The following is a 24,879-nucleotide window of genomic DNA, read 5'->3' on the forward strand; positions in this document are numbered from 1 at the left end:
ATTAATAATGATTAATGAAAAACTAATATAACAATATGAAGTTACCAGGGAATTGGCCGAGATAACAAAAGAATTTAATACCCCAAGTCTTAAACTAAAATATAATGTTTAGAAGTAGTAAATAGCAGAAAGTATAACAGTGATGGGATATTGCCTTGCACATACACTTATAATTCCATTAAAATTCTAAAGAATAAATGAATGACATGAGTAAAAAGAAAAATTAATTCATATGTCAAAAATGCGGTGGTTTATTGTCATATAAAATTAAAAACAAGACACAAAATTCAATTAAAAAATAAACTGTATCAAACAATTATTGTGCTAAAATAGTTTGGTCAAGTAATTGTACATCCATACACAGAAATACTGTGAAGTTATTAACATTGGTACAAAAAAAAGTTTAACATTTAAACTCTTAATACACTTTGCCCACTTGCAGTTAACAATATGGCTCCTGATGGGTGGGAGACTTTTCAGTCATAGTCTTGATCACTCTCTTTTGCTTCACTCCCATTGGGTGATATAGGGACTCGCTCCATTAGGAGATGTTCTTGGTTGGACGTAATCCTTGGCTAAAGGACAGGAAAAGAAGAATTATCTTTCATTGATTTCTACCTGCACCTCATAACTCTAGTATCACCATGATGGTAGTTTTATATATTTTTTCCTTCCCCAGAAGGAGCAGCAAGAGGCAATGGTCTTCCTATGGTAATGTGATAAAGAGAAAAGCTGTCCCATAGCTTGTTCTCTGAACATGGCGGTGAACTTCTGTTACCAGAGGTTTTTGCTTTCCTTCACTCAGTCTTTGACTACTTTCTTTACCCAGCTTTTGAAACTTTTGTCAACTTTTATTTGGCATTCATTCATTCATTTATATCTCCAGATCTGAGCATAGACTGGAAATTAGCTGTTGATATTAGTCTCTATCTTTCCATTTTTTGTGTGTGTCTAGTTTTGCATATATTTGAAATCCAATAGATATTGGTATTTGATGAGGCAAACAAAAAATGAAATTGGAAGATTTGAATAAGCAAAATTTATAGCTAGATCTTCTAAAAGCCAAAGGTAGTCAAAGATAAAATGCTCTACTCTGGAAGGTAGTGGTCTATGTCACTTGACATACTCATGTAGACACTCCAAGGATCATTCAAGAGAAATAGTTTAGAGATTATCTGTGTTAAAATTGCTTCAAGGATTCTATTTATCATTAGATTCTTAAGCATATTTTGGGATGCTTAATCTTGGTATCAATAAAATCACACCTCTACTTTTTTCTCTACAAAAAGCACATTTCCAATGTCATTTGTGTGTTTTTATTTAAGTTACCTTTATCACAAGGCTGAACTTCTGGGTTCCATGTTCTGTTACTCTTTACCCTCTCTACATACTATAAAACTTTCTTTTCTTTTATTATTGCCAATTGTAAGAATTGCAAGTATAATTTCTATAGCAACTACGTATTTATTTTTATGCAAAATATGAAATGTAAAAAACTTTATCATGTATCATAAGTCTTTGTGAAACGTAAAAATAAACTGATGAACAGAATAGATCCAGAGAAATGGAAGCATGGAACAGACTGATGAATCTCAGAGGGAAGGGAGGTGGGTGGGAAGAGATTGAGCAAACAACTTATATAGATATATGCATAACCCATGAACACAGACAATAGTGAGGTGAAGGCCCCAGGGTTGGGTTGTTGCTGGTGCAGGGTGGGAGTCAATAGGAGGAAAATGAGGATATCTTCAATACATTCAAAAATAACGATACATTTAAAAAAACGATAAGGGGTACATATGCAATATTATTGGAAATCTATTAGAGCTGATTAATTTAATAATATCATGAATAGATAAATACATGAAACTTTACCTGTTTTTGCAGTTATCATTCATTTTTTCTAATGCTTTTTAAAATCAGTGCTGTTGGGTATGAGATACTCTTCCATTCTGCTTTGAGTTCAGTGTTTTATATTCTTCATTGTGTTCCTCCTTCATGATTACAGAGAGATAGATTTAGGATTCAAATACATATTTTCAGTTTCATATTTTTGTTCACTACAGCACATTTCTGCAAATGCAGCTCATGTAAACTACTAAGCAGAGTGCAGTGTTTGCTGAGGAGACACACCAAAGGCAATGGGCAGTGGGAACGGTAGCAGCTGAGTTTCTGTTATGACTTACAGAAGCAAGCAGTTATTACCTTTCTTAAGAAATCCTGTAGTAGGAGCTTTACATACATGATTTTCACATAACTATATATTTTTGCAGATAAAGAAAGGAGGCTGTGAAGAAACAGAGGCTGAGGTGTTAAAGAACAATTTCCTCAAATCCCAGAACAATTAAGTTACAAAGTAATGTTCTAAATGCTATTGTCACATGAGATTCAAATTCATACTCAGATCCTGGTTTTACCACTAGTTGTGCAAATTTATTCATGATGCTTAACTTCTCTAAGCTTCAGTTAAACAGAAATAACATATTACGATTATTCTGATGATTAAGTGACAATGAAAAAAAAGTGTTTAGCAAATGGCTAGTGCACTGTAAATATTAGTTGATTTTGCTGCTGCTGTTATTTCAGTTTAAAACGACTTTGTAGATTAAGCATCTGAGTAATGACTTGAAATACATAATATTGAAATATTTTTGGATTTTGCCATTGCTTTTAAATATTTTGCTGATTTTAAAGTAATGTGGTACATGACTTCTTACTTAGTGGATGATTTATAACTTTTCTGTCTCTTTTCATTGATTGCTATTTTTTTTTAACAGACTTGATACCTCATAGAAACAAGGTTGAATAGATAGATATCAAGTAGTTATACTTATTTTAAATATATCTATAATATTTTTAATTTGGAAAGTGTGTTTTATTATCATCGATGTGTCTGGTATGAAATTAGGAACACAGATACAAAAATAGGTTTCTTAAGTTTTTACTACAATTCAATTAACAAGTAAATAAATGAAATTTTTAATCAACTTTATTTTCATATTTATTTGCACTTTAAGAATGTGAAGTAGCGTATACAATGTAATGACATAAAAATTTTTAATGAAATCACATTAACTGCAATATTGAAAATATGTTTATGAAATATTTTATTATTTCCCAGGAAGTATATATGCTTTTTAGCAATTTAATATTTTATAGCATAATAATATGAGAAATAGGTATATTAAAATATGGTATAACAAATAGATTATAAGTATTTATTTCTCTCTACGTGATGTAAGTCCTACTGAAAAGCACAAATAAAGCTTAATTAGTACATGGGTGGATAAAGGGGACTCAGCCTGTTTTTTTAAGAAGTAAAAAAAGGATAATTTATGGCAATTATCCAGTAATCTAGATTTATTAATATCCCTATAACTTCTAGTTCCTCTATTATATACAAGAAGATGCTTCTGGGAAAAATGATGTGAATATCTCCTCTCAGTTATATAACCTAATTATAATCATAATGGAAAATCTTTTTCATGCAAATAAGTGCACTATTTTAAGTTTATTTTTAGTGCCATTAATAAAAGAATGTTCATAAGTCTACAAAACTGGACTGGTATTCATTTAAGGACATTTTAACTTATTGCAAAAGTGAATGCATAGCTCACAAAGAGTGGACTGAGGCTATTTTGATGAGATTTGTGTACCTAGTAGACCAGAATCATATAGGAACTAGTGATGGATTCTTATATGCTATCCTACCATTAAACATTATTAAAATTAGCAAAATTAAAATTTAGTACATACTATAGACCTTGAATAATAAAATCTTGAAAACTCTTGCCAAGTTTCTCTTATACTTCTGGTAGGACCTTTATAAATGCCCTTTATCTGAGAATCTTGTCTTCTTTGTTTTCCCATGTCATGTTCTCAATGACTTCTGTGCTATTTGGACTCTTCTTTTCATATAACTTTCTCTAAATGATAGAACAGTGTAGAGGCATAATTAATGTTTGTGACTGGCAATAAGCTCATAGCCCATGTTAAAGGCAGAAACATTTACATTTCCAAAATATTTCTCATTTCTATTCTATTCCAAACTTGATGAACTTGGGGTATTGATGATTACTTTACCTAAACACTGCCGAGGTCCAGCCCCAGTGGGCCAGGGGTTCCCAAAGGTGTGGACAGAGTCGGCAAAGAATGATTTACATGGAGACAGCATTCAGATGATCAGCATAGCTCTCTTTAGTCTCCGTGGATCTTCCTGTGCCTGGCTGAGGCCACAGAGAAAGATCCAGAGGCAAGCTGAGCCTTTATTTTATAGTCAGAGGTAAACAAGGTAGTGGTTACCATAGTTACACTGTTCCTGTGAGTTTCACTTGTTTTGGCAGCACTTCCTGCACCTCCCTCAGCCCATTAGCTTCCCAGATAAGATCTAGGGAGCATCATAAGGTCAAGCCTAATTATGCTAAGAGGACTGTGCCCTCTAAGCTGGGACTTGTTTGTGACTTTGCCAACAGGTTAGTCAGAGGCTTCACCCTATAGCCACGCCCCACAAAACAATGTTTGCTACTTTCAAATGTTCGCTACCATAGCAGTATCTGCACAATCTAACCATCATCTCAATTTAGTAAAAACAAATTATTGCCTGTAGAATTCTGGAATTCAAAGCACATTTCATTCCAGTATTTATTCTGTGTAATGACTTTTATATATAGGTTACATATAGGGTGAAAGTCATTGGATTTACAAAATGTTCTAATAACCATACATTTAAAAAAAATTAAGGATATCCATGAGTGGTGAATATTTTATAGATATTGGCAAAAATTAACATAAAACGCTGAAGAAACAATTGAGACATTTGGTTAAAATGCTGAAGAAACAATTGAGACATTTGGTTGCATACACACACACACACACACACACACACACACACACACGAATATTATGGTCACCTTGATCCTCTAGAAAAATCACTGCATTTCGTGAACTAGTAATTTAAATTATGTAAGCTTCAAAATATATACATTCTAATTATTGAAAGTAATTTAATTGCATGTCTAATAATACAGATTTGTCAATGCTGTTGTTAAAATCTTGCTATTTATATTTTTCTTTTCCTTATGTATCAATTAGTAGAAAAGTATGTTAAATTATGTTGTCTTCCAAGGAGTAATGTTTATGGAATTAAAAATTTGGTAATATCTAAAGGTTCATATAATTTAGAAGATCAGTGTATATATTGAGCATAATGTGACTTTTGTATTCTCTTACTTAAGACAGTGTTCTTACAAAGTATTAAAATTAATCAGTTATTTCATCTTTTATGACACTCACGTGAACATTTTTCTTTAAAATATATGATATTAACAATATCACACAAACACAAGGAGACAGACACACATACACTTACATATAGAAGAGGGGGAAAAAAGACATTTTGCAAATATCCATACCTTTACTGATGATGAGTCATATTGTGGTATATTCATAGAATGTTATAATATCAGAAATTACTAAATAATAATCCACTGTACCATTTTGTTTCCACATAAGGAGTCCAGGGGTCTCACATTTTCTTTCAGAACCTATTCATTTCTAAATTCAAGATTTGATTCAATTTTATGATATTTCTTCTGTGATTTTAGTCACATTTGAATATCTTTAATAATCACTGCAAATGATTTAATCATATTCTCTGGTCAACAAGTCTCCAAAATTAGCAATTCTTTAACATCTGTATTTTATTTTTATAATTCTAAGTTTTACTCAATGGAAAATTAACTAGTAAAACTGGAAAAATATCTTCCACATACAAATTTTGTGATGAAAAGTCTAAACTGAGAATTGAAACATACGGCAGGGTTATTGAATAGAAGGTTGTTCTGAACATACTAGATCTCTACCTTAGAATTAATCCCCTATCCTTTTCACCTCCCCTTTTGGCCTTGATATTAAGGAAATATTAGAGGCTTCATCTAGAGCAGTGGTTCTCAACCTTCCTAATGCCGCGACCCTTTAATACAGTTCCTCATGTTGTGGTGACCCCCAACCATAAAATTATTTTCGTTGCTACTTCATAACTGTAATTTTGCTACTGTTATGAATCGTAATGTAAATATCTGATATGCAGGATGTATTTTCATTGTTACAAATTGAACTAAATTAAGGGATAGTGATTAATCACAAAAACAATATGTAATTATATATGTGTTTTGCTATGGTCTTAGGTGACCCCTGTGAAACGGTCATGCGACCCACAGGTTGAGAACCGCTGATCTGGAGTTTTAGACAACCAATCAGATCTGTTGCTTAGTGTTATGCATGAAGAAAATGTTTGCAAATAACTATAAGAGAATTAGACATACTTTTTGAAAAATATGTTAATTCATCTTTTTGGAAGATTTTAAATTGTTTTATTATAACATTTTATTTTAATGGCCAAAAGCCTATATGTCATATGAGTTGTAATATTATTTTCTTTAATCATTTCCAGGTATTTATAAATCAAATTCATAACCCAATTTGATTAATAAAATAGAGGTTTGGGAAAAAAAGCCAACATCCTTTGCCATAGGTCAGGTCCAAACTGATGAGTAAAGTCATTTTTAGGGGCTCCTAGTAGCCTTACAGATGAATTGAGTACCTTAGATCAGAAATTAGAACTACATGTGAAGACTCAGAAAACTTCACCAGTACTTTTAACCTGGATTTTGAAGAAGATAAAATTCTTAATTGTCCTTAAGTGGTGGGAAATAACAAAAAATTTACTTACTTATGCTGGTTTGTAAATAGGAAGATTATAAAGCTGGATAGTATAACTTCCAAGGTGAACTATTTGAGATGGAGAAACCTTGTCAAATAAAATTGGGCCATATCCGTATGTGATAAATAGCAATTTCAGAATTAGTCTTATGGATAGTACTCTGTGAGCTTTATTTCCTTTCAAATGTTAAAAAAATAACTCTTGTTTCTGAGCTGAAAAGGAAACAATTTGAGAATATTTTAAGTCTGTAAAGTTCAGGAGGATAGCATTTCCATATTGTTTACCTGTCTTACTCTATGAGCACTCCAGCTTCAAATTTACTAGTATATCTAATTCTATACCACATTCTAGAGAGAAAGAAAACTACTTATCTCAGTCCAAGTAAGTCATTATTTTCACTAAGTCCTCCAAACTGTATTTATTCATTTACCTGACATAAGATTAATGTGTATATACTACATGTTTGAAATAGTTCTGTACACTGAAGATATAACAGTAAATAAGTCACATAATTATCCCCCAGGTAGAGCTTTTATTCTTTTGGGGGAGACAGACAAAATGCAATGATGATTTAGATTAGACAGATAGGTAGTTGGGGATAAATTAGGTTAGAGATTATATAGATAAATAGATTCAGACAGGCAGGCAGACAGTGGTTGTATAGGTTGCATAGAAGAATAAAACATGTAGAGAATAGAAGTGGCTGGGTAATAGGGAAATAAACAGAGAGAGAATAGGCAGTGAAATATGTCTGGATCAAAATAGACCACATACCTCAGTGTAAAATGCACAGTCATAAAACTCCTAGAAGAAAACATAGTAGCAAGTCTAAATGACCTTGGTTTGAGTGATGACTTTTTAGATACAACACCTAAGGCAAATCCATGTAAGAAAGAACTGATAAACAAGACAAAGACAGTCTCTTCAATAAATGGTGTTGGGAAAATTGGACAGATATATGCAAAAAAATGAAACTAGACCACCAACTTACACCATACACAAACATAAACTCAAAATGGATAAAGGACTTAAACATAAGATGGGAAACCATAAAAATATTAGAGGAATCCACAGGCAGCAAAATCTCAGATGTATGCCGAAGCAATTTCTTCACCAATATAGCTCCTAGGGCAGTGGAAACTAGAGAAAATAAAGAAATGGGACTACATCAAAATAAAAAGCTTTTGCACAGCAAAAGAAACCATCAACAAAACAACAAAAAAGCCCACTGCATGGGAGAACATATTTGCCAATGTTGATAAAGGCTTAATCTCCAGCATTTACAGGGAACTCATACAACTTAACAGGAAGATAAACAACCAAATCAAAAAATGGGCAACGGACCTAAGTAGATACTTTTTAAAAGAAGACAGAAGGAAGGCCAAGGGGCATATGAAAACATGCTCCAAGTCACTATATTCTGAGAGATGCAAATCAAAACGACAATGCGGTACCATCTCACACCTGTCAGAATGGCTATCATCAACATATCAACAAATGGCAAGTGCTGACAAGGATGTGGAGAAAAAGAACACTCATGCACTGCCAGTGGGAATGCAGGCTGGTGTAGCCACTGTGGAGAACAGTATGGAGTTTCCTCAAAAAAACTAAAAATGGAACTCCCGTTTGATCCAGTGATCCCACTTCTAGGAATATATCCCAAGAAATTAGAAACACCAATCAGGAAGCATATATGCACCCCCATGTTCATAGCAGCACAATTTACCATAGCTAAGATTTGGAAACAGCCTAATTGCCCATCAGTAGATGAGTGGATTAAAAAAACTGGTACATCTACACAATGGAATACTACGCTGCAGTAAAAAAGAAGGAATTCTTACCATTTACAACAGCATGGATGTAACAGGAGAGCATTATGCTAAGTGAAATAAGCCAGTCAGAGAAAGATAAATATCACATGGTATCACTCATTTATGGAATATAATGAACAACATAAACTGATGAACAAAAACAGAGACAGAGAAGCATTGAACAGACCATCAAACCTCAGTGGGAAGATAGAGGAGGGTGGGGGTAAGCGGGAGAGATCAACCAAAGGACTTGTATGCATGCATATAAGCCTAACCAATGGACACAGACACCAGGGGGGTGAGGGGATGAGTGGGGGGTGGGGGGGCAGTGGGGGATAAGGACACAAACGTAATACCTTAATCAATAAAGTAAAAAAATTTAAAAAATAACAGCTCTACCCTAAATAGTTAACAATATTGTAATAACTATGTATGGTGCAAGGTGGGTACTTGAATTATTGGAGGGAACACTTTTTAAACTCTACATCCTGGGAGCGGCGTAGCTAGGACAGTCTGTATGTCTATCTGCTGTGCTAGACACTTGAAACTAATATAAAATAATGTTAAATGCAAACTAATCAAAACAGAAAACTGATCTTTATATTTATTTTTAAAATTACAGTTGACATACAATATAACATTAGTTTCAGTTGTACAATATAGCAATTAGATATTGATATGCCTTATGAAGTGATCACACATAAGTCTAGTACCTACCAGACACCATACATAGTTACAGTATCACTGACTATATTCCCTATGCTGAATGTTACAATCCCATGACTTATTTTATAACCAGTAATTTGTACCTGTTTCCTTCCTTTTCAACTGCACTGTCTTTCCAAGATAAACCATCTGGCCCTAAAACTAAAAAAAAAAAAAAGACTTCAGTAAAGTTTGATCTGTGAAAGACTATCTAGAGCAGTGGTTCTCAACCTTGGCTACACATTAGAATCACCTGGGAATCTTTTTAAAATCCTGATTTCTGGGCCTCATCCTCCAGAAATTCTGTTTCTTTGTTATGGGGTGGGGCCACAACATTAGTAACAAAGAAACAGAATTTCCGGAGGATGAGGTCCAGAAACCAGGAGTTTAAAAAGATTCCCAGGTGATTCTAATGTGCAGCCAAGGTTAAGAACCACTGATCTAGAGAATAAAGACAAGCCACAGACTGGGAGAAAATATTTACAAAAATATTTCTGATAAAGGACTATATCCATAGAACCCTCAGCCATTGCTAGTGGTAATACAAAATGGTATAACCACTGTAAAGTTTGGAGATTTCTTTTGTATGGTGTGTATGTTTGTATGCATGTGTGTATATTTGTATATGTATGTATATATGTGTGTATATATTTGTATGTATTTTTTACATAAAAAAGCTATACATATTTAACATACACAATTGATGACTCGATGAGTTTGGAAATAAATATATACCTGTGAAACATTCCCTCCAATCTATGCCATAAATATACCTGTATTCTCCATTTAGGCTGCTTTTGGTGTTTCCAAGTAAGATAATGGCCAATAGCACTTCTAGTTTGGAAGTGGTAGAAATGGAATGAAGTATAACAATTCAGATATTTCGGAGGTAGTCAAGTAGGACTTACTAAAAGATAAGCAGAGTGAAGAAAAAATAATAATTATGAATGGCCCACCAATTTTGGATTGAGTCACAAGTTTGATGTTAGTTTCATTTGCTGAGCTGGTGAAAACTTGGGGGAAACCAGGCTTTGATGGAGGGGTATTGTCTCTTTGTGACAGGTTAATTTTGAGATGGCTTGGGAGACAGTCGGATAGTTGCTTTAATTTCACATTTGGACATATGAATTTGGAGCTGAGTGGATAAGTCAGTGCTGGCTTTAAAACAGGATTCGACAGCATAGGAATGGAGTATAAAGAGAAAGGAATGGATGGAATAACTAGAGAAATATATACAGAGAAAAGAGAAGAGGGGCTACAATCAAAAGACAATGCTATTGGAATTGGGTACATGGAAGTTCTTGGTGACTAGTGCATTTCAGTAGAATGGTAAAGGCAGAAACTCAATTGTTTTTTCACTGAGTTACACTTTAATCTGAAATATGACTTTTGAATATCATGTTAGAGAATAATCTTAAGGGCTTTTTTTTAGAGAGAGCGATAAAGGAGATTTCAAATGATTCCCTAAATCCTCAGGGAGGTGCTAACATTTCCACAGAAGGTTGAAAATCTGAATATAGAATTGTATTATAAGCAGATGGAGAATGAATAGTTTCCTGGAAAAGGTAAAGAACAGTGGGGCAGGATTTGACTCTGTTTTTACAGCTCTGACTGCTGACTCTGTCAATCAGCAAGGTAGGGCCTTGTGGAAAACCATGAGATACAATAGTCATTAATTCTTGGTAGTTGATGCAGCGGGACAGAGACTGAGGCTTAAAGAGCAGGCAAAACCATTACCCCTCACGAAAGCTAGCTTTGGAGAGTATGTGGGATAGGAGTCCCTTTCTATCTAAGGGGTTGCATTTGTTGTTGCTTTTTATTTTTCTTCACGTTAATAGGACTTATGGTCACAAGAGAGTTTAATATTGTTATGAAGATATAAAGTTAACATCTAAATAATATGTAGATATTTCCCCCATTAGACTCTATTCTGCTTAATTTGGTTTTCTATACATATTTAGCAATTTATCAGTAATTTATTTAACATACCTCCTTTAAATCTATTCACATTGGTAATTTGTACAATAATGATGTCATTTCTTCTTTAAATGGAGATCATTTGGCCACCATTTTCTATTTAAAAAGAAAAACACCTCATGATAAGTAATTGTTGAAGTTATCATATAACATTGGCCAGTTTTCTCCCTCATGAAAAATAATTCTACTTTTCTTAACCTTCCCATGGGCACTTTAAAATCTTCATTTATTGGTGTTTTCACCAAATTTTTCTAATACTGAGAAAGCCTAACCTTGATAAAATTCTAGTTCAAAACCTAGCCAGCAGATTACAGAATTTATAAAAATGGTATCAATTTATACCTATAAATTAGATCTTTTATTTAATTTCAGTTTGCTTAAAATAAAATAAAATAAACTTACCAAATGTGTTTACTTGGCTTGGAAGTGGAACATTCAACATTCATAAACCTGGTTGTGGCTATTTATACTTCAGAGACGGTAATATAGTTTCACAAGAAAGAATTTTTTTTCTTTTTCTTTCTTTTTTTTTGAGGAATGCTACCTTTAATTTATATTTATATTTATTTGAAAGTAGACACTCTGAAATTTGACTTTCTCTTATGTTCCCTATGATTCTTAATTGAAACTGTGGATATGACTTCAAACTGTTTGAATCTTTGGGTTCAATATCTTCATTCTTGAATGTATCAAAGCCTTCATCGATTTTTTTCTTTTGCATATTCATACAGTATCATTAACTTCTACATCTTCACTTGTATGTTATTCGAATCTTTCTAGGTATCTTTCATTTAAGCCTTCATATCCCCAAATTTAGCATAAGCATAAGCATCCTTCAATGAATCATCTATTAAGTTTTTCTTAACATCTTTACACTTTATGAAGATTTTCTGAGTCTTTCTTTGTATTGTTCTTCACCCCATTTTAAAGGTATTTGATCAAATACTCAAACCGCTCCCTCTTCATAAATTCAGTTTCAGATTACTAAACTGTTTCAGTAAATATGCTTTTGAATGATTATCCAGGGCCTACTTGCCCTTCTTTCCCTCCTTTTTTGCATCACCAGATTCTGTCTCAGTCTCTCCCTTGGCATCTTTCTCACCTTCTTTGCCTTCTTTCTTTCCTTCTTTCTTGCCTTCTTTCTTGGTTGTTTTCTTTCTTTCTTTCTTGCCTTCTTTTTTGTCTTTTGATTCATCCTCTTTTTCATTGGATCTCTTTGCATCTGTTGTTTCATCTCCAGGTTCTTCAGTTGGCTCCTTGTGCTTCTTTGAACCCCTATCTTTTTTGGAACCTCTCTTCAGCAATTCTTTTTCCTCTCCTGGTTCTTCAGCTACTAACTCCTTGTCTTTCTGTGAACCTTTCTTTTCTTTTTTTGAACCTTTCTTCAGTTCTCCCTTTTCCTCTTCTGATTCTGCATCTGACCCCTTGCCCTTCTTTATAGTTTTCCTTTTTTTTAAACCTTTCTTCAGTTCTCCTTTTTCCTCTTCTGACTCTGCATCTGACCCCTTGTCCTTCTTTGAAACTTTCTTTTCTTTTTTTGAACCTTTCTTCAGTTCTCCTTTTACCTCTTCTGACTCTGCATCTGACCCCTTGTCCTTCTTTGAAACTTTCTTTTCTTTTTTTGAACCTTTCTTCAGTTCTCCTTTTACTTCTTCTGACTCTGCATCTGACCCCTTGTCCTTCTTTGAAACTTTCTTTTCTTTTTTTGAACCTTTCTTCAGTTCTCCTTTTACCTCTTCTGACTCTGCATCTGACCCCTTGTCCTTCTTTGAAACTTTCTTTTCTTTTTTTGAACCTTTCTTCAGTTCTCCTTTTTCCTCTTCTGATTCTGCATCTGACCCCCTGCCCTTCTTCGAGCCTTTCTTATCTTTTTTTGTATCTTTCTTTGTGTCTCCCTTTTCAGCTTCTAATTCTGTAGTTGAGTCTATGATCTTTATTGACTTTTTCTCTTTTTTGGTACCTGGTGTTTTTGTTTCTAAATGCTTGTCTTTTTTTGAATCTTTCCTAGTTATTTTGGGCTCATGTGAAACTGCGGATTCAGTTTCTGACTCTGATGCGGCCTTCTTGTCTTTAGCTGCTGCTGCATCTGGGCCACGAGTTGGAGGCCGTCGCCTGGCAGCTAAATAGACAGATGGTCTTTCCGAAATTAGCATTAAAGAACGGTGCATCCATAATGGTCGTTGAGAACCTCCCTTTAATTTGTCTTCATCAGGTTTCTGCAGTATTGGTTAGAATAATGATAAATAGCTTATATTAGTTTCACAGCCTTTATAACCAGATACCAAATACATTTAACTTCACTCATGAAAAAATTTTAGATCTTAGTGAGTATCAGATAAATTGTAGATTTTATAGTTTATTCTGAGTTTATAATGTCATTCTTTTTTGAATGGGTAGTCATGTCTCATTTTGGATCTAATTTCAATGTAGAGTATCTTTATAACTCCTGCAAGGTTGTAAGTTAAAAGTGGTACAGACCTTCACTCGCTAATGACATACTAGACCCTCTCTCTACAAGCAGGAGAGGGCTTGTTTGTTCTTTGACTCTGTGTTTTTGAGATCTTTTAAAGATCTTGCCTAGCCTCCATTTTGAGGTTAACTCAGAAACTAAATATTTTTTAATACCTAATAGTTTTGTTTTCAGGCAGATCATGATCTCTATTGCTACCTTCAAGGTCTCTAGAATTTACAGTGCTAACTGTGCTTAACAGTAAAAGCCTGACATGCCTCCTACATGGCAAGATAAAAATTGAGTATCATCAGATAGGAAACTGCAACAATGAAAGCTGTACCATGCAGTGCACATTCATTTGTTCAGAATGGTGCATTTTGTTTTCAACTTGTAATCAAATATTTGCAAAAGCTTAATTGCAAAAAAAATGGAAGGAATGCTAACAAACACTGGAAAAATAAATTGAATAAAGGAAGAAAAGAAAACAAACACAGAAGAAACCTGGATCACTGTAGCTTGGATACATTTCCAAAAATAAACAAGAATTGATGATATATTTATCTTGTAAAAATTTTCTGTCAACATTTTTATATTCCATGATGACTCCGGAAACCTTATGAGATATTTATGTTCCAAAATTCAGAATCCTGAATTCTATATTACAGGAAATGAGGAAACATTGAAACGTCACCATAGTATAATGATTCTGAGGGAATCTTTCCAGCAGGGTAGTATTTTCTGAATGTTCATACTAATTGTAGCAGGATATACAGATTTCTGTCATTTTGGATACCTGTTTTCTGTAATGTAGGTTTACTGAACAAATGGTTAATATGGAATAAGGGGGAACTTTTGTACAGTGAAATGCTAATAAATATATCCACTGTCTCCAAATAGAATTTGAATTACATTTAACTATATTGTGTAATGACATCTAAAAGACACATGTGAGTTTAATTGAATTGAAATGTAAAATTTAGTTCCTTAGTTACCCTACCCCAGTGGTCGGCAAACTCATTAGTCAACAGAGCCAAATATCAGCAGTACAATGATTGAAATTTCTTTTGAGAGCCAAATTTTTTAAACTTAAACTATATAGGTAGGTACATTGTTATTATCTTAATTAGGGTACTCCTAAGGCTTAGGAAGAGCCACACTCAAGGGGCCAAAGAGCCGCATGTGGCTTGTGAGCCACAGTTTGCCGACCACGGCCCTAGCCTATTTGAAGTATTAAATAGCCACAAAGGAAGGTAAATATATAAAATATTTCCATCATCACATAAATCTCATTAGCCAGTGATGATCTGTAAGACATATTACTCTATATGCTTTCACAAGGTTATTACTAGTGATACTTTTTTAAATACTCACTAAAGCTGCCTTGTCTTGTAGTTGGGAAGGTCTTGATCTCACTTTTTTTCCTGGCCGCGGTGGTTTGGGAAATGCCAGGGAAAAGTGTTGCTGATTCCATGATTTTTTACTTAATTCACTGACTAAAATAAGAAAGCATTAAACATAAACTTTAGAATAAATAGCATTTCATTAAAACTAATATGACATTAAGATATTGCATTTCATGTAAATGAAGAAACAAATAATTAAAATAATGTCTTCATTTATTTGATAGTGTTTGAAATCCTCTACTATTAATATGAGAAAATAAAATTTATTTTCTATTTTTCTCACTTTTACAGAAAACTATGTAAAATAACGATTGTGAAACTGCAGTAAGATAAATGGAAATAAACCATTTTACTACTTTCTTTTAGTCTTCTAGTACAGTCTAGATTTTGACTTTATATTCTTTTAGTTAGAGCACAATTCTACTGAGAACAGAAAATATGGTAACTACTTCTGTTTCCTTCAAAGTAATTAGTGCAGTGCCTGTTATAAAATGTTCAGGAAATACATGATTGAATCTAAATGCTAATGCTTTAGATCAGCGATTTTCAACTGGTGTGCCATAGCAGGCACAATAGTGTGCTGCAAGAATTTTTAAAACATGCAATACCTGACTATATAGTCAGGGGCACTGACCTCTTTTTCCTTAGATTGCCAAATAAAAATATGACAACAGCCAACATAACAATCGTCATTTGGTGTGAATGAATAAAAATTAAACCTTTTTCTGGTCAGATCAGCAAACAATATATTATATAAGCAATGAGATGAAAATGGTTGAAAATCACTGCTTTAGATCTCCTTAGTAATCGTTTTCCAAGCTACAAAAGTAAATTTTATTATACCCCAAAACTGCATTGTTATAGGGGGCATGTTAATGAAGAAATTGACAAATAAAGACTACCTGCAGTATTGTGACTGGGAGGATATAGTCACCTGCAAACTATAATAGAAATAGTTAAAGGTTACCAATGAGATAAGTGAGAGAGAGAGCCTCACTGTATTTGAATATGTGCAGCAATATTATGTGTAAGTGAAAACAGACTTGTCCTGTGAATCTCCTAAAGACAGAGCAGGATCAATGAGAAAATATGCAGAATGAAAGGCATAATTAAGATCAATATATGAGGAAAAACCACTTGATGTAAGAAGTCTTCCAACACAAGGTTGACTGGCTTTGTCAATTAATGAATTTTTTGTCAATTTTAACCCTAATAACATCTATCAAAAATGTAGTAGAAGACATTTCTGACATGAGTGAAAACTTGCTTATTCAGTTTTCTACACTGCCTTTTAATTGTGAGATTATCTGATTACATGATTTCTAATATGTACATCTATCCACCTTCATATTGCTATACATATTTGCTTAATCTACTTTGGATTTAGGACAAAATATCTTTAGAAGGTATTCACGGAGCCCTTGAAAAAGGTGGTTGGGGATAAAAAGTTAATTTTTAATAATATTCCATGACAGCTATTGCTTTATCACTTTGAATGGAGGATAATTCCTTATGCCTAAATTAATCATACATGTTTTAAAATATATATATATTGAACTTTTTCTTACCTGGGATGTAATTATCATATGACCCATAGTTTAGTTTTTGGCTATTAAAATAAGAGGGAAAGATTTCAGTTAATTTATAGAAAAATCACTCTATTTTATGGTCATTATTATGCTTAAGCACTTGCCTCCACCAACTAGAGAAATACTTTGCATTCTCAGATCTCTATTGTTAGGTAAGATTATTTGATCCCAGAAAAACAGAGATGAGAATATTTTTTTTTTGGACAAACTTCAACAGAGCTAAAACAACAGGAATAAAGCATAAGGGAAAAAAAAATCTATCAACTTTTCATATATAAAATACAGACATTTTTAAAATTGTGAAACCATCATTGAATTCGTTTTCTCACCTCATGCTCCAAAATTACTTGCAATTGAATTTTAACTTAGACAGCACTTTGAAAACACTACGCTTAACTAAAATCAGCTCCTCATAATATCTTCAGAACTGAACTAAATCAAGATCATTCAATGTCTACGTGTCTGTGAATGTGTGTGTGTGCATGTGTGTGAGTTAGTGTGCACCACAGTATTGACCTGGATTTTGATTTTTCATCTGTTCTCTAAAAAAATCTGAGAAAATTATGTTGCAAAGTATTTTACATCTATAAGTTTCCATTTATTATAGTACTATAATTGCATATGTCTAAAAAAAGTACATTTGTAGTCTAATTTTAATATATTTGTAATGGAGGCAAATATTTTTATTTATCAGATAAATATTATTCTGCATCTTCCCATCATACTATAGAAATAGAGTCATTGTTGATTATGAGTGGGTATGGTCTTACACACACACACATGCACACGCATGCTTACTTTTAACTACATTAAAGCTCTAGCTCCCAGCATAAAACCTGTCACATTTCAAATATACTAATGTGGCACTCCTCTAAAAATTAAGGTATATACTATACTAATTAAAACGCATGTGTCCAAAAAAAAAAGAGACATAATTGAAAGGTTTTCTTCCCCTATCTCATTTAAAGTGTTAAAAAAATTATTTATTTGCATTTCAAAACTCATTCTTTAAAAATGTTGAATAAAATAATTGAATACAATTTAGGATGTGTTGACTAATTATCTGGTCTGGTGGGGGGTTGTTTGTTTGCTTTTTTAGTTTTGTTTCTTTTTTATCTGAGGACATGCATTAAAACTACTTGCCCCTCTATATCTGAATCTCTAGGTTTGGATCTAACCAATGTATACTTATACAATGCTGAAGAAATTTTGAAGTCCAAACATGGTTATGAACTTCTTTTCTCTGAAAGAGGAAATATTTCAGGTTTATGAAATAATATTGTTAAATTTGATATTTTAAAATATACATAGGCATTGTCCATTAATTCCCTGTATAATATATAGGACATATTCTTTGATCACCAAGAACTTGAATTAAAAGTCAATAACAAAAATATATAGAAAATATACAGAAATTGGATACAGTAAAGAAGGCTGAATAGAAGAAAATTTGATTCATCTGAAATATGGTGTTGGAGGAGAGCTTTTACAGATCCTTTGGACTGCCAAAAAGACAATCAAGTGAGTCCTAGACCAAATGAAGCTTAAAACCATTGCAGAAGTTTACTGTCTGACATGTAAGGTTGATTTAATATATATATATATATATATATATATATATATATATATATATATATAATCAACCATTGCAATCATTCTAACAAACAAGAATTTATTTGATTATCTCAAGACATGTAGAATAATTTTTGAAATAAAAAGTAACATTTCCATTCATAATCAAAAACTCTAAGAAAACTAGGAATAGCAGGCATCTTCCTTAAATGGATAAAATGTGTTCATATAATACTATTAAAATAAAATTGAATGGTGGAATATTGACTGTTTTTCCTCTATAGATCAGAAACAAGGCAAGGATGCTTACTGCTATTCAACATTGTAATCCAGACCCTATTTTGTTTCATAAGGTAATAAAAGCATCAGAATTGGAGATGAAGAAGTAAAATTATTTTTATTTACAAAAGACATGATTGAGCAAATAGACTATACAATCACATCTACAAATATTATTTTTAGAGCTCTTATGGCAATGTTATCTATACTAATAATAGAGGAATATGCATATTGATAGGGATACCCTCATGCAATGACTGAACAGCAGGCTGCGTGGGGTGATAGGCCGGCAGGGGGGGCAGTGAGGGGTGACCAGGCTGGCAGCGGGGGAAGTTAGGGGTGATTAGGCTGGCAGGCAGAGGCAGTTAGGGGTGATCAGGCCGGCAGGCAGAGATGGTTAGGAGCCAGCAGTCCCGGATTGTGAGAGGGATGTCCGACTGCCGGTTTAGGCCCGATGCGATCGGGCCTAAACTGGCAGTCGGACATCCCTCGAGGGGTCCTGGATTGGAGAGGGTGCAGGCTGGGATGAGGGAACCCCCCCTGCCTTGCACGAATTTTGTGCATCGGGCCTCCAGTAAAATTATATGATACTAGGGGCCCAATGCATGAAATTCGTGCAAGAGTAGGCCTTCTTTCCCTGGCTGCCGGCACCGGCTTCCCTCGCAGCCCCAGCTTCATCCAGTCTAATTAGCATATTACACTTTTCTTACTATAAACAAGGACTAATTATATAAACTGCATCTCTATAACTAGAGAAATGGCAAGATATAAATATAAGAAAACAATACAATTTGCAATAACTTAAAGATATTTAGAGATAAGTTTATTGAAATATGTAAGACCTGTATAGGAAAACTAATTTTTTTTTCCTCAGGGACAAATATATTCTGATTAGAAGATCCCCTTTATACTCACTAGAGCAGGTAAAATAAAAGATTAATTATACCAACTGTCAGCAACTCTGTAAGCATCTGACATATTCATCATTGGTGGTAGGTATAAAAATGGCACAACATCTTTTCAATACCATTTGATATTTTTAAAGTTCAACTTACACATGTTCTATGTATGATTTAGTATTTCCATTAGTAGTTTACCCATGAGGTCTACAAAAAGAATTGGACAAAATATGGGTAGCAGCTTTATTCATAATGACCTAAAACTAGAGTAACCCTAATATTCATCAGTTGGAGAATGCGTAAACTGTGATATGTTCATGTAATGAAATACTTCCTAGCAATCTAAGGGAATGGATTACTGATATATGCAAACATGGCAACATGGATGAATCCAAAAGTAACATTATACTGAGAGAAAATATCAGGAACATAAAAGTATATACTATATGATTTAATTTCTATGATTTTAAGAATAGGAAATACTGTTTCTGGTAACATAACAGCTATCTGTGGGAGAAGGGCAGAGTGGATTGATGGGAAACTGGCACAATTTAACCTAATGGTGTGGGGGAAAATTTATATTTCTTAAGATAGGGTTAGTGACAATTCAATAAATTTAGATCGCTTTCATTTTTAATGAGAAGAGCTTATAGGATGCCCAAATAACAATTATTCAAATACCTTAGTGTAAATTTACTGATGCAATATGCAATTAAATCAATTCAATCTTTTTGAACTAGAGAGCATTTTCCTACTTTTTCCTTTAAGTCTGGTTCTTCCGGTAGCAGCATCTCTCCCTTGCTTCCCTGGGACATTCAAGAAAATTTCTAGAACCAGAATGCATTTAGATTCATTTTTTGAAGTTTGTTATTAAAAAGAACTCTTAGTGTATCTTTTTATTTTGAAATCATTTTTATATAAATATATATTTATTTGCACCCTTTAAAAATAAGGCCCTCATGACTTTGAAGATGGTCTAATTTAATTACTTGCTCCAAAAAAGAAGAAAAAACTGCAGCGATTATGTCAATACAACTAGTTCTTGAATTAAGGTCTCTGGACATATATAAGTAAACAAATAGCTAATGTTTCATCTTAAACAAAATGGAATGGCATGCACAAGCCACAAGTCTGCCTTCATTTCAGGTCCACACATTCAATCATTTCAAGATGTCTCAGTATCTGTGAGCTTTTGTAAGTAATGAACATATTCATTGTCAGCTTTCTCAAATGTACTGTGTTCATGACTTAGGACGGGAATCTAGATTTTGGTTTTCCTAAGTAAATAGTTGAGATCCCAACGTAGGAGACATGAGGAACTTTATCACTTACTAATGAAAACAGTTTTTTTAAGGAGTAAACATTTAATTAACCACCTTTGTTTTTGTTTTTAGTCTGAAAAATGTCAATCTAAGTACAACATACACCTATATTTACTCTTGCCTTTGAGGATATCCCTGTATAGTTTTTAAAAGTGTGTAATAAATTCAAAGGACAAGGGCTTTCATTAATGTGATATTTTCTGCAGTTTCATTTGAAATGCTCACAATATATATCTGAATATCCCAAGATATCTTGCCAGCAGGATTTGAACTTTTAGATTCTGCAACAAATGTGTGGCAACTAAGGTTGTAAAGGTCTTGGCAGGAAGTTTTCCACGGACTGACTGGGACCTAAGGTACTCTTCTTGTGTTTGCTAGAGGGGTCTCTACATAAAGGCCAAGGTCAGTTGCCACATTACTATCATCTTGCTCAGAGATGACTGTGTGATATGGTAGAATTTCCTTTCATTTCCTAACATTTTCTAGTGCAGTGTTTCTCAACCTGGATTTAGTTTGACTGCCCTTCTCCAGGGGATGTTTTACAAGGTGAGATATCTTTGGTTATAATTATATGTAGATTTGTGTTCATGCTCCCTTGCATGCTGATCCTGGCATCTAGTTGGTAGAGACCAGGGGTGCTGCTAAATATCTTAAAATATACAGGGCAACTCCCACTCCCAGTTCTCAACACCAATAAAGAATTATCCTGCCTAAAATGTCAATAGCTCCAAGGTTTACAAAACCTTCTATATCAAGGTGAGTCCCTAGGTCTAGATAGTAAGGCAAGTCATTATTAGTGCAGTTCAATGGAGAAAAAGATAAAATGTATAGTGGATATGAGATCTGGAAGCTAACATTGGAAATTTAAAAAGTTTTTCTCCACATCTGATCCCAAATATTTATGAAAACCTTTCCCATGTCCTTCATAAGTCTTAGACCTACAATTTAATATTAGGAATGGAAGGATTGAGTTGACTGACATACCTGAGTTAGAAGCAAAGGCCATAAGGGGTGAAGCCATTGAGTGGGGTTGTTAGATTTTGACAAATAAAGATATTAAAGTGGAATAGAGGGGAGGGGGGAGCTGAGCTCAAAGAAGAGAATTTTCTTTATCAACTGCAGCTACAGGGCAATAACACATGTTAAGGTCCTGTCATTGTTAGAATTCAGAGGAAAGAAAAAGTCAAAAATTATTTTCTGCATTTCATCCTTTCTGTTAAATGAATTGGAAGTTACTAATTGAACCCAATGAAATATGAATTTTTATTACGGGTTTTGTGTGCACGTCATTTGCTAACAATCAGGCCATTTGATTGAGTTTAACCACTTTTCTTCTACAATAGTGCAAAAGTTTTGAGATCGCACCAGAAAAATAAAATAAAGAAATCACCATAAAACCAAAAATAATGTTTAGCCATGCAGTGAAGTTCTTTTAAAGCCATACAATGAACGTGATAATAGTAATGTCATCAATATATTATTATGCTTAAACACTTTAAACTAATTACAATAGTTCTGTCATGTTATATACCCTAACATAAATTACTGTGTAATAGTCAACAATTCTAAAGTGATTATGACAAGTACACTCAAACCTTTTACTGAAGTGTGTTCTTTATGTTGTAATGAAGTAGGCACCAGTGCCAAGGGGAAGCCTGTTTTGCTTATTAGTATTTATTTTTTTAAGATTTGTGTTTTATCTTTCCATTAACAGTACTGTCCAAAGAAAACTTTTCTTTATATTTTAGAGTTCATGCCATTGCCTTTGTTTAATGTCTTCACAGTAAAAAATAAAAGAGACATAATTGAAAGGTTTTCTTCCCCTATCTCATTTTATTTATTTATTTATTTATTTAAACATTTAATCATCTTTATTTATTTATTTTTTGTTTGTTTGTTTTTGTTAATCCTCACCCGGGGATATTTTTCCATTGATTTTTTTAGAGAAATAGAAGAGAGAAGGAGAGACAGAGAGAAACATTGATGTGAGAGAAACACGTCAATTGGTTGCCTCCTGCAGGAGCCCTGACCAGAGCCCCAGGCCAGGAAGGAGCCTACAACCAAAGAACATGCCCTTGACTGGAATCGAACCCAAGACCCTTTGGTCTGCAGGCTGATGCTCTATCCACTGAGCCAAACTGGCTAGGGCACCCCTATCTCATTTTAACACAAAATAAATTACGCATCAGGAAATAACTACAAGCAAACTTCCCATTCTGGATTATCTTCTTTTATTGCAAACTACTTTAGTATACTCAGTATTTCTCAATGGAGATACAATTTGCATTTAGATGGTATTCTTTGGGCTGCCCCACTTATTAGCAAAGGTTTGGTACCCATGACCCAGGCCAGTGGTCAGCAAACTCATTAGTCAACAGAGCCAAATATCAACAGTACTTCTTCAAAATAGACTCGCCCAGGCCGAAAACTGACTTCTGCGCATGGGCCACGAAGTTTCAAACACACTGTACGTGCGCGCCCGCACATGGTATTTTGTGGAAGAGCCACACTCAAGGGGCCAAAGAGCCGCATGTGGCTCGCGAGCCACAGTTTGTCGACCACTGACCCAGGCTTTCTACAGGTCAGCAGCACTTTCCAGTCACTGTGATATATTTTAATTCCCATAAATTTCTAAATGACCCCTAAGGAGTCTTATGTTCCAAAATACAATGACAAAAAATGAAGTAAGAATCACATTGAAAAAGATTTATCTAAAGCCATGTCTCTACTTTACTGAAGTAAATGAACTAGTTAAGTCTTAGATCAAAGCAACCTATAATGTTGCTTGAGAATGTGTCTTGTTTATCAATGGCATGATAATAATGTAACAAACATCTCTTTACACTAAAAGAGAATAAATGTACAGCTAACTAGAGCATTTTAATTATTTTAAAACATAAAATTTGAAAAGAGGACTTACAATCTTGGTACAGACATTATCCCCACCTATCATTTGCCAGGACCTAAGCACTGTAAGTTCAAATTAGTGATGTTGAGAGGTGACATCATAAAGAGGCCAAGAGCACTAGTAGTTAAAGGGGAAAAACAAAAGCATCCACTTTTACTTATGTTTTAATAGTCTCTAATATTCAGTCTAAGATTGGTATTTACTCTCACTCGTTATTACTGACTAAATAACTACTGATAGTTTAAAAATAACCCATTGATTTAACATCTTAAAAAAATACTTGTTTCAATTTTTCATGTAGTTTTAACTAACTGATATAACAAAAGAATGAATCTCAGTATTTGTTAAAATCAGTTGCAATCTTATCTTCCCTGAAATCCATGTGACTCTTGTTAAATCCTTTGCATAACTTTATATGGCTTTTTCCCATCTTAACGTAATGGGTTGTTCAAGATACAAGATTTTTTAAAAGGCTGGATGCCTATTAAAATTACCTACTTACAGATCCGAGTTAGATAATTTTACTCCACCCACCATTCCACCCCACCAATAGATGGAAATAATTACTATACAGAGTAGTATTTGACACATTGCCATTATCTAAGCTCTCTTTGGGGGAATTTCAAGTGATTTTTTTTCCGTAAGGAATACACTAAGTCAAAATATTCAAAGTTACAGGAAATGTTGGAGTTAAATTGCATTTTAAATAAACATTGACCTTTTAAAATATTAGTGTTAGAACTTCAGAAAGTGTTTCCATTCACAAGATATCATACGGTCACTAATTTCACTAATCAGCATGAAAAATATATGGCTGAGTCAAAAAGTGAGGCAGAGATTTCAATAGAAACACCATCAATTTCTCATAGTTTCTGGATGTTACTAAATTTCTAAAGAATGTGTTTGGGCTCTCTGCAGATTGATTCTTTGAATTACCAGTTGTTGAATCTTTACACTATTGGTTACTATTAATCCAGGTTAGTAAACATCTCTCTTTAATTTTAATTTTTTAAAAAAATAAGATGAAGATGACATTTTATCAAATATATTTAAAATATCTACAACTGCCATAATAAAATATCACAGACTGATGGCTTAAACAACAGGCTGATTTTCTCATAGTTCATTATAAAAGTGCCAAAATTTTTAAAATTCTATTGAGAGCTATTTCCCCAACTTGTAGATGATTGCCTTCTACCCATGCTTTCATATGGCCCTTTTCCACTTGGTTTATAAGAATA

At 33.6% G+C, this 24,879-nt stretch overlaps 1 protein-coding gene across 1 annotated transcript; it reads right to left on the bottom strand.

The window, feature by feature from the left end:
• Positions 1 to 2,312: 2,312 nt before the first annotated feature.
• On the bottom strand, positions 2,313 to 23,667 carry CYLC2 (cylicin 2). The gene is made up of 7 exons (XM_006088108.1): positions 23,651 to 23,667; positions 16,638 to 16,678; positions 15,038 to 15,159; positions 12,780 to 13,430; positions 12,386 to 12,644; positions 9,342 to 9,399; positions 2,313 to 2,460 (listed from the first exon to the last, which is right to left on the bottom strand). Exons 1-7 carry the CDS (start codon positions 23,665 to 23,667, stop codon positions 2,313 to 2,315), a joined length of 1,296 nt encoding a protein of 431 aa, XP_006088170.1.
• Between the last annotated feature and the right edge of the window lie 1,212 nt (positions 23,668 to 24,879).

The sequence above is a fragment of the Myotis lucifugus genome, unplaced genomic scaffold, assembly GCF_000147115.1.
Source record: "Myotis lucifugus unplaced genomic scaffold, Myoluc2.0 scaffold_43, whole genome shotgun sequence".
Classification (NCBI taxonomy): domain Eukaryota; kingdom Metazoa; phylum Chordata; class Mammalia; order Chiroptera; family Vespertilionidae; genus Myotis; species Myotis lucifugus.